The sequence below is a fragment of the Triticum urartu genome, chromosome 7A (genome assembly GCF_056163025.1).
Source record: "Triticum urartu cultivar PI428250 chromosome 7A, HENAU_Tu73, whole genome shotgun sequence".
Classification (NCBI taxonomy): domain Eukaryota; kingdom Viridiplantae; phylum Streptophyta; class Magnoliopsida; order Poales; family Poaceae; genus Triticum; species Triticum urartu.
The window spans coordinates 690,464,984-690,475,910 of record NC_141879.1 but is presented as its reverse complement, the minus strand read 5'-3'; the positions used below and the strand labels follow the sequence as shown (position 1 = coordinate 690,475,910).

General features: G+C 48.4%; 3 protein-coding genes across 3 annotated transcripts; 1 reads left to right on the top strand and 2 right to left on the bottom strand.

Annotated features, from left to right (window-relative positions):
• Window positions 1-1,723: 1,723 nt before the first annotated feature.
• LOC147961562 (uncharacterized) lies at window positions 1,724-3,082 on the bottom strand. The gene is made up of 3 exons (XM_087533861.1): window positions 2,470-3,082; window positions 2,173-2,352; window positions 1,724-1,848 (listed from the first exon to the last, which is right to left on the bottom strand). Exons 1-3 carry the CDS (start codon window positions 3,080-3,082, stop codon window positions 1,724-1,726), a joined length of 918 nt encoding a protein of 305 aa, XP_087389987.1.
• Window positions 3,083-4,149: 1,067 nt separating this feature from the next.
• On the top strand, window positions 4,150-6,713 carry LOC125524205 (putative small nuclear ribonucleoprotein F). The gene is made up of 5 exons (XM_048689278.2): window positions 4,150-4,307; window positions 5,603-5,690; window positions 5,814-5,851; window positions 5,962-6,026; window positions 6,315-6,713. The coding sequence occupies exons 1-5, from the start codon at window positions 4,302-4,304 to the stop codon at window positions 6,379-6,381; spliced, it is 264 nt and encodes an 87-aa protein (XP_048545235.1). The 5' UTR covers window positions 4,150-4,301; the 3' UTR covers window positions 6,382-6,713.
• A 2,247-nt stretch (window positions 6,714-8,960) lies between these two features.
• On the bottom strand, window positions 8,961-10,005 carry LOC125519355 (fasciclin-like arabinogalactan protein 14). Its single transcript, XM_048684192.2, has one exon. It carries the CDS (start codon window positions 10,003-10,005, stop codon window positions 9,133-9,135), a length of 873 nt encoding a protein of 290 aa, XP_048540149.1. The 3' UTR covers window positions 8,961-9,132.
• Between the last annotated feature and the right edge of the window lie 922 nt (window positions 10,006-10,927).

The following is a 10,927-nucleotide window of genomic DNA, read 5'->3' as shown; positions in this document are numbered from 1 at the left end:
TGGTAGGCAGACTTAACAGAGAACACTCCTTTTGGGTCAAAATGCCATGCAACTTGGTCGTCCATGCCATGCTTCACTGGGATTGCCAATATCTCCTTTGCATCCTCCTGGCAGAGCAACTCCTTGACTAGTTCTTCATCTCAAGTTTCAGTGACTGGATCCATTAGATCGCTAGCTCGATCAATCAGCACACTGCCCCGACGAGTTCGCGGCCTCCTCGTCTCTCCCCGCGGAATCCACGGATCGTCCCAGATTTTGACATTCTCACCAGACCCAATCCTCCAAACAATACCTTCCTTCAGCAGCTCGATCCCCTTTAATATGCTGCGCCATGTATAGGACATCTCTGTTTTTGCCATAGCATCAAGTACCGAACAGTCTGGATAGTACCGAGCCTTCAGGATTTGTGCACAAAGCGTATCCGGCTCCTGCAGGAGACGCCAACCTTGTCGTGCTAACATCGCGAGGTTAAAGATGTGCAGCTCTCAAAAGCCCAAGCCGCCCTCCTTCTTGGATTTCGTAAGCTTATCCCAACCTATCCAATGGCACTTGTCCATCTTGTCTTGCTGGCTCCACCAATATCGATTAATTAGGGTACCAATTTCCTCGCACAGCTTCTTTGTTAGATCAAAGCATGACATCGCGAAAGTAGGGATTGCCTGGGCTACCGATTTTACCAAGGTTTCTTTGCCCGGTTTAGATAGTAACCTCTCGATCCAGGCCTGCATTCTCTGCCATATCACTTGCTTGATGTATTCAAATTCCTTGCTTGGGGCAGCACCAACGTGAACCGGTAACCCCAAATATCTTTTACAACGCGACTCGTGGGGGATACCGAGGATATGTAGGACCTCACTTTTAACTGCTGCTGTTGTGCCCTTGCTGAAGGTTGCCGAGGACTTATTCTTATTTATCATTTGACCTGATTAGGGCTCGTATAAAGCCAAGATAGACTGCAGTCTAGCTGCACCTTGAGCAGTTGCCTTCATCACTATAAGGGAATCATCCGCAAAGAAGAGATGGTTTATCTTTGGCGCCCCATTACAGGTTTGGATGCCCTGAATAATATCATCTTCCTCCGCTTGTCGCAGCAGGGCTGAGAAGCCTTCAACACACATGATGAACGGATATGGGGACAGAGGATCCCCTTGGCGCAGCCCTCTCTCGGGCATGATTAGATTGGTGAGGTTTCTATTCACTTTCACTCTATATTTTACCGATCTAACGCACTTCATAATAGTGCCAATCCACACCTTTCCAAACCCCATCTTGCGCATCATGCACTCCAAGAATTCCCACTCAACACGGTCATATGCTTTGCTCATGTCAAGCTTGACCGCCACAAAACCATCACGGCCCCCCTTCCTCTTATGCATCAAGTGGTTGATCTCATAAGCCAACAACACATTATCAGTAATCAACCTTCCCGGTACAAAGGCTGATTGGGTCGGTGAGATAATCTCCGGGAGCATTTCCTTCAGTCTATTTGCTAAGACCTTGGAGATCATCTTGTACAGAACGTTGCAAAGGCTGATCGGTCTGAACTCCGTTATCCTCTCAGGATTATTCTTCTTTGGTATTAAGACGAAGGTGGTTTCATTCCAGGACTCGGGCATAGGATTACCATTAAGCACCCCCAACACCTCTTCTTGCACCTTCATTCCCACTAGCTCCCAGAACTTCTTATAAAACACAGCAGGCATACCGTCTGGTCCTGGTGCTTTCAGGTCTCCAATTGACTCAAGAGCTTTTTTACCTCCTCTCCTGAATAAGGCCTGATGAGCCGGGCATTCATCTCAGGGGTGACCACAGTGGGAACCCTTGATAAGAGATCATTTGTGAGAATACCTGCAGAGGATGTGAACAAACTTTTGTAGTGGTTAGCGATATAATTCCCTAACGCCTCCTCTCCCTCCACTACACTCCCATCCTCCTTCCGCAGCCTTGTAATTATGTTTTTCCTTCTCCTCTCCGATGCATAGGCTTGAAAGAACTTTGTGTTACGGTCTCCCTTCGTCAACCAATTAGCATGTGCACGTTGTCTCCAATATAGGTTATATTGATCTTCTAGTCTACTCAACTTGTATCGCAGTAAATGCTCTCGATTTACATGGTTCTGGCTCAAAGGACTCCTCCGACACCTCTCCAGACCCCTCCTAGCATTCCTTATACGGCCCTTCAACTCCCCCAGCACCTCCCTATCCCATCTAGACAGCTCGGTCCCCACCCGCCTTAACCCTTCCATTACTGTTCGTCCTCCCTCCTGAAAAGCACTATTCCATGCCTCCTCTACAACCTTCCCACATTCTTCCTCTTGCAACCAGCGGGCTTCGAACCGGAATACATTTGGGCCTGCCATGTGTTTATACCAATCAGACATACCATTCAGCTCTGCGATTATAGGCCGATGATCAGAGTGTCTTGGGTCCCCATTTATAATTTTGTGTAAAGGAAAGAGACCACGCCAACCCGCATTTGCTACTGCTCGATCCAGCCGCTCCCTAGTATACCCCTCCAGTGAGTGCCAATTGTTCCGCCATGTGAACGGGTCCCCAACAAAGCCCAAATCCTCGAGACCACAACCCTCCAAGGTGTTCCGAAAAGCATCCATACAAGGCTGGGCCCGGGACGGTCCTCCCTCCTTCTCATTTGCGAACAAGATCTCATTAAAGTCTCCTAGGACAGTCCATGGCAAATCTGCTTGTGCATGTAGATTTCGTAAGGCTTTCCATGTGTTCTCCTTCTCCCCCCATTTCGACTCCCCATACAGTCCCGTCAACCTCCACTTCACCCCATTTTCCTCCCATACCTCTGCATCAATGAAGTACTTGTCCTTCAACCTCAAGTTCACGTTCACTCCCCTGCGCCAGAACAGCGCGAGCCCGCCGCTCCGACCCATCGCATCTTTCACCACCATGTTTGGCATTCCCATTTTCCATCTCAGACTCTCCAATTCTCTCTCTGTCAGTTTTGTTTCAGAAAGAAAGAGAATGTCAGGCTCTTCCGCCCCCCGGAGCTCCAGGAGGGCACGAACTGCCGGCGGGTTCCCAAGCCCCCGGCAGTTCCAAGCTACTAGCTTCATTGCTTCTCGCAGGGCTGATACGTCAGCCCCACTTCACTTGGTAAGGTGTCCTCTCCTATCCTCTTTGCCTTCTTAGCAGCTTCTCCTTCAACTCCATCTACCTCCATATCCCCTCCATCTCTTTTGGTTCCCAGTTGTACGCCTAACGGGGTTTGATCTCCCTTCCCCCCTTGCCTATCCTTTCGGGCAAAATTTTTACCACGTTTGCCCCCGTTCTTCCCATCCTTTGCACCCCCACTCTCCCTGCTCCTTTCCTGCTTAGTGCCATCTTCTTTCACTTCCTTCCCTCCGTCATTCTCCTCAACTGGCTGCACATCCTCCATCAACCGATCCTCCTTATTACAAATTAAAACATCTGCACTTGCATTCCTCCCCTTCTCTTGTACTGCATCCTTGTCCAGAAAGGTTAGGCTCTTCCTACTATTCTTATCTGCTTGTTCATTTCCTCCCTCACCACCCCTGGCAGCCTCTTTCAAAGGACTAGTAACTTCTTCTCCTACCTCATCCTTCCCTTTTAGCCTTGCTAGCTCACTTTCACTTGACTTTCTCCAGCTACCGCTGTCGCTCCCTGGCCTATTCTTGTAGGCACCCAGGTTGTACGATCGAGCATTTGAGTTGTGTCTACCCTCACTCCCACTCGGCCTTCCCCCACTCCAAAAACCTCTATTCGAGTCTCCCCCCCCCCCTCCTTGGTATATACGCCTTCATCCATGAGCCAAACTGCTGTACATCTCCTTTCTTCAACTTAATGCTGCAGTCTTTGTCAATGTGATCTAGCCTACCACACGTGTAGCAGAAATTAGGTAGGAATTCATACTCAAAGCGGCACCAGAGCTCCTCCTCCTTCTTTTTCTTTCCCTTCTTTTCCCCCATTTCTTCATTGAGCTTTCCGTACAAGAACTCGAGCAAGATCGTGCTGGTTTGTGGACTCACACAACCTTTCCGTACATGCGAAAAGCTTCAGACGATGCGGCCCGTGTACCAAGAGCCTCCAATTTCTGTTATCTAAAAGTTCTGGCCTTCTGGGCTTGTAACCGACGTACGGGCCCAGCCAGCCCAGCCCATCAATAAACCGCTAATCCCCTTCCCCCATAGAACCCTAGTCTCGCTTGCGGTTCGAACCCCTCACGGCAGCCTCTCCTCCTCCTCCCCCTCGCCGTCGCCGTCGCCTTCGTCTCCGCCTCCAACCGGCGGCCGCGCCACCGGCTCGTCTCCTCCGATGGCGGTACGATTTCGCGCTCTCTGTACCTTCTCGCCCCCATAGCCCACCTCTCCGCGCGCTGCGAGTTACCAGATAGATAGGCGGAGAACCCTAGCTAGGCTCGCGCGGTCTCGGCGCGGCGTCCTGCGGCGGACTGTTTGCTAGTATTGGTTGTGTGATGGGTCCAGTAGGTAGGGCGTTGATTCCTGAGAGCCACTGGGAGAGCGCTACGGGAGATCGAATTCGAACAGGGGTTCTCTCCCGCCCGAGGTCACCAGCCAGTAACCCCTTCCTATCTGCTATTATTCTGGTGTGAGCCAGTGATGCTTCATCTGCATGGTGTGGTGGCTGCAAACGTGGCCTGCCCGAAGCTCTGAGCGTCCTGCCGTCGAGATTGTGGGTTGTCATCAAAAGTCTGTCCGTTTTTGTTAGGTTTTGGCGAACCATTGCTGGGTCTTTGGCTAGATGGGTCGAGATTTTGGATCTAGAAGGTCGCGACATCGTCAAGGGCAGTGAAATTGTTGCCAATGTCTCCTGCAAAGCTTCCACGGATTGGATTTGTCGTATCACTAGTTGGAAAATTCTGTATCTGCTGCTCCAAAGCAGAGCACTGCAATTAGGCTGGGGTAGTGCTATTACTAATCCTAAATGTAAAATAATATTTTGAACTGTTCTTTTGGTCACAGCACAGAATTGTATGCGTCCGATACTTCTCTGCTGAATTCAGCATTTGGCATGAGTACCATCATGTTGGTATAAGCCTAGTGTTGTCTTACCTCTAGCCGCAACTTGTGGTAGCTGATTCAGAACTACTTCCTCCGTAAACTAATATAAGAGTGTTTAGATCACTACTTTAGTGATGTAAATGCTCTTATATTAGTTTACAGAGGAAGTAGTTCTCATGAGTAAGTATGAATCGAGGATTATTTTGCGGAGGGGATTGCTGGGTTGCTGTATTTGAATTGGTCTGAATTGCTGATTTGTTTTTTATGAACCTTCCTGTTAAGGTTACTACTTAGTGCTGCTTGCTTCCTTGATTTGCATAGTGTTACTTGCTTCCTTGGTTTACATTGTGTTGATTTAATGCAGTATCCGCAAGAACATCCTTATAGGGAATTCTCTTTTGTTAGGCTTCTTTAAGTTGTAGGGTTTACATGCCTGTAGTAAAATATTGCTGCAATTTCTATGCTTAGCAGCAAAATTGCCCTAACTGTATTGAACATCTTTTTACATTTCTTCGTAAAAAATGACCTTATATGTGCTGTACTGTATTACTTATTTCCTTTGATATAATCCCATGTTTCTTTACTCTGCTGCAGACTGTGCCAGTTAACCCCAAGCCGTTCTTACAAAACTTAACAGGGAAGATGGTCATTGTCAAGCTGAAATGGGGCATGGAGTACAAAGGTACTTTAATGGCGTTTCGTCACTTGTTAGTTACAATCATTATTATTAGTTTCCTTTACAGATGTCTCATTCTTGTGCATGCCTCAATTGTGCTAATGCATAAATTGTTCCTTTTGTACCCAGGATATCTTGTTTCAGTGGACTCCTACATGAATCTGCAGGTAAAGTTCACATTGTCCGTGGCTGCCCATTTTACCTGATGGAGGAGACTCCCTGTGTTTTGTCAATTTCACCACACTATTTTGTTACTCACACTTGAAACGAATTGCAGCTAAGTGGTACCGAGGAATACATTGATGGGCAATGCTCTGGGAATTTGGGAGACATACTGATAAGGTGATTCATTCATCAATCTTTGACCACAGCTATTGTGTATCAGTAGTATATATATATATATATTTAAAATTGCACACTAAAACTCCCATTGTCTCATTTTCTGAAGTCTGTATCTGATATTTGATGAAAGATATAAACTGTAGCACTCCTATAGCTCGACAAGTCAGAAGGGTACTGTAGATGTGGCAGTGTCATATGGTTGCTGATAAGCTTTTATTTAGTCTTACATCACATATGCGAGTTAATGGCCAGATGCCATAACTATCTGTTTTGCTGCTTGTCGTGCAGATGCAACAATGTGATGTATCTCCGAGGTGTTCCTGAGGAGGACACGGACATTCCAGATGCGGCCTGAAGAGCACATGGACTTTTCCTGGTTGATGCTTGCTGTTCAATGCTGAAAAAGAACTTCCTAGTTCGTCTCCATTTGCGCCTACTGGACTGTATTAGTACATGCATTGAACTCATGTTAACTCTAGTTCTGCATCCTGAATGAACGAATGATTAACTTGCATGTTTGAAACGGCCAATTGCTGATTGCTGATAGCTCCTGATCCTGCCGTTGGATATGTATGGTTTGCTGTCTGAATTGCAATGATCGTATTTATGCAATTTGAACTGTATTTGCTGAGTTCCTGAGCATGGACTCAAGTCACATACCCAGCATGAAGGGATATTTCTGCTCCATTTATGTCTTTTTCTACTAGATGTTCATGTTGAGTGCCAAATTCCACAAGAGCTCTGTGTGCTGTACACTTGCACTGTTCATAGGTTGATGCATGCTCTTTACTGCTAAAGAACAACCTCGCAGTTTGTGCTTGGTGACTGTATTACAGTCCAGAGGTCGAGTTCATGTTAACTCTAGCGGCATATCACCGTATCCTGAATGAATGATGATCAACTTGCATGTTTTAAGGGTTGATTGACGATTGCTGGTAGGTACTGATGTGGCTGTTGTATATGTTTTGATGTTCGAAATATGATGGTTGTATTTGCGCAATTTGAACTATTTATGTCGTGGAATTGCTGACCATGGACTCAGACATATGTGTTGCATGATCGAAGACATATGCAGTGATTAACGCATGAACTTGGCTTGCGGGTTTAGTAAAGTCCAAACGGAGCTAGATTTGAACTGCATTGAACTAGCAAGCCAAGTTTGTGGATCAGACCATTGATTCTAAAGTGTAAGTTCAGGCATCGTTCGGTTTCTATGCTATCCTAGCTCTATGCATGAGCTTTCCGAGATAAAGAAAAACAAGCAATGAATCATGAATCGTGGATGGAAGAGACCGCCAGAGGATTATGCCATGTTGAATGTTGACACAACCTTCTCTATTGATGATGAATAAGGAGCCATGGATGCCGTCGGGTGGCAACTTGACGGCCAACGCTAAAGGGGCATGCCTTGCTTGGTCAGAAGATGATGGAAGCCGAAGATCTCCTTCCCCTTTGTTGAGCGTTCCTGATCTTTGATGTCGAAATCCCTAATGTTCTGGTTGTGGGTATGTTGTGGTGTCTTTGTGTTGTTGTGTTTGTGCGGTTGTGTGCTCTGCCTGAGCATTGCAATGTGTTCTTCTTCACCATCATTGTAGTGCAACGCTCGTTGCTTTCGTCCAAAAAATTGTGCAATGTCGTTTTGTGGACATGGCCCTCTACAGTTGAGGCCCAGGTCTTGCAGCTTCCTTTCATGCAAGGGTTTTGCTAATGTCAATTTTGATCAATCTGATTATATCGGGGTGCCGTGGTGGCAACCATGAAAGATGAAGGCAGTTCCATAGGCGCCGCGCCGGCTAATAGAAATGCTTCTTTTTATGCAGGGATTTTGCTAATGTCAATTTTGACCATTGTCCTGAGAAAGCCAACAAGATCGCGCATATCCTAACTGGTAATTTTGCCGGGACGCGTACCAATCCATTTTCCAATTGTGTTCTTTTGGTTAATCGGATTGCAACTCTGAACTCTCAAAAAACGGCCAATGTTAATTTGGTTGGGTTTGACCCGAGATGGCGTTGGCGGGTACGGCGTGAAAGCTGGAGGTGGGCATTGAATGGTTTCGAGAACTAGAGGCTGTAAATCGGAACCTTTTGAAGTGTAAGGTTGAAAAATTGGATCATTCCCTAGATTTTACACAGGCCAAACCCCACAAGACAGGGCGCATTTTGAGGCTCGTCCAACCAACTAAAAGTAGCCTTATTACAATAACTGAAAATTGCTAGCATATGACGATTACAAGAACGAAAACAATGCTTGAAAATGGCATTCCAATCAAAGTACCTAAGCCCACACATTCTGCAAAAATTATTGTTGCCGCATCCCACCATCTAGCTTGCCCAGTGCACAAAATTATGGATGGTAAGGAATCCGACTACGCCTCGAGCCAATTAAACCCAAGAGAGTTAGCAAGGGCAAGTCCATCTCTCATGGCCATCGCTTCTGTAGTGATCACGTCAGCTGCATAAAACTTACCCCTGTCATCTCTTATTACAGCAGCAGTCACACCCACCCCTTCATCAGGAAAGAACGCAACTTCAACACTTCGGTAAATCAAGTTGAAAAATGCAGTGACTAACACGAACTTGGCTTGCGGATTTTGTAAGTCCAAACCGAACCATATTTGGATTGCTAGTGTCAATTTTGGCCATTATCCTAGGAAAGGCAACAAGATGTCGCATATCCTAGCTTGTAATTTTGCCGGTACGGGTGCCAATCCCTTTTCCAATTCTGTTCTTTTGGTCAAGTTATTAATGGATTGCAAATTTGAACTCTCAAAATTTGGCCAGTGTTACTTTGATTGGGTTTGACACGAGATGGGGTCCGCGGGTACAGCGTGAAAACTGGAGGGGGACATTGAATGGTGTTGAGAACTAGAGGCTGTAAATCGAGCCATTTTGAAGTCTAATAAGGATGAAAAGTTGGATAATCCCCTAGATTTTACACAGGCCAGAACCCACAGGGCAGGCATTTTGAATCATAACAAATCTCACAAAATTTTGTAGGAAATAATTAAAATCTAAGAAAAAAAAATCCGAGTTCCGAATGAGTGCAAGCTAATGAAGACCAAAATTTATCGAGGCTTTCCGACCGATCTCATCTAATCTGCGACCTACAAGTGCGCCAGCAGGCACGCCATCCCCAGCGCCACGCCGGCGGCGGACCACCAGCCCATCATGGCCTGCAGCGCGTGGCCCTGCGACGGCGCCGGCGCGGACGCCGGGGTCTCCTCCATGGGCTCCTCAATGGGCATGGTCACGGGCGGGCACGGGAGCGACGACGGGGACGGCGACGCCGACGGGGACCTCACCGGCGCGGGGCTGGGCGCGACGGCCGACACGGAGCTCATCATCTTGGGCGGCGGCGGGGCGCGCGGCTTGGTGATGACCCCGGGCGGCACGACGAAGTTGCTGATCTGGAGGACGGAGATGTTGTAGGGCCTGGCGGTGACGGCCTTCTTGAAGGTGGCGTTGACGATCGCGCCGGGGGCCGCCGAGGCGAAGACGGCGCCGCCGTCGGGCGCGGGGGTGATGGTGAGGAAGCCGGACTTGTCGCCGTTGGCGGGGCCGAAGGTCTGGTAGAGCGTGGTGGCGACGATGGGCTTGGCGCCGCGGCCGCGGGGCAGGGCGGCGAGCTTGGCGGCGTCGTAGTAGTCGAGGACGACGTGGACGGAGAGGAGCTCGAGGAGGGCGGCGCGGGGCAGGCGCGCGCTGCGGCGGAGAAGCCAGTCGACGTCGGCGTTGACGGGGGCGAGCACGGTGACGGAGTTGCGGCTGTTGATGTCCTTGGCCACGCGCGTCTTGCTGATGAGGTAGTTGAAGAGGGTGAACTCCGGGAACTTGGCCAGGATCTCCGAGACGTTGAAGCCGCCCCCGCCCCCGCCGCCCGGGGGCGCGTCGGCGGCGACGTTGTTGGCGCCGGCGTTGCCGGCCGCCGGGAGGAGGAGGACGAGGAGCACCAGCAAGGAGAGCTTCGGGGGCGCCATGCGTGCGTGCGGCTAGTGGATGTGGACGTCGATGGCGATGGCGAGCTTGATCTCTGAGTGAGTGTAGGGGTGTGGAGTGTCAGTGTATATATAGGAGAGTGGGGGAGGAGACGGTCATGGCGGGAGGAGAGTGATCGGTGGATCGATCGAGGAAGAAAGGGTTTGGCAGTTGGTGGAGATCTGATCGGCCGGGCTTCGATCTGACCACTTCTCGTGGCGCGCGCGGCCGTGCATGCATGCATGCACGCCGCGTTCGTATCGCGCGCGTTGAATCTAGGGGCGGGCTGGGGTCGACCGTCCGATGAGGATCCGATGGCCGGGCGTTGTCCGCTTCAGATCCTGCCTGCCTTCTTGTTCTTGGGCCTCGCTGCCCGTTGCCAGTGTCAACCTTGTACGTGGGCTATGCTATGCATCAGATAAGTGTTGTCACGTACTACTACCACTGTAAATTAATATAAGATCTTTTATATCACTATTTTTTTGCTGTTCTGATCCGAGCTCATATGAGCTTGGGTGAATAGTAAAATTAAAATAAATGTAAAAAAGTTAAAAAAATCTTTTTTATGCCAAACATTTACAAATGTTTTGATTGTTTGCGAAGTGTGATCACTGGAATGGATGATCTTCGTGGAAAACATGGCGAAAAAACAGGTACTCCAAAAAGCATCTTGGAGCATCGATTTTTTTTTTTGCCACGGTTTCCATGAATGTCACCCGATGATAAAATTTTGCAACCAATCGAAACGTTTAGCAATGTTTGGCACAAAAAAAGTTAGGTCTTTTTTTTATTTTACTGGCCACCCGAGCTCGGGATCAGAACAACACTTTTCGTGTATACATAAATATATACGGTCATACGGATAATGTTTGCTTTGATACATGAACCCTACCCCCGTAATTATGAAGTTTAATAGAGGGGGGA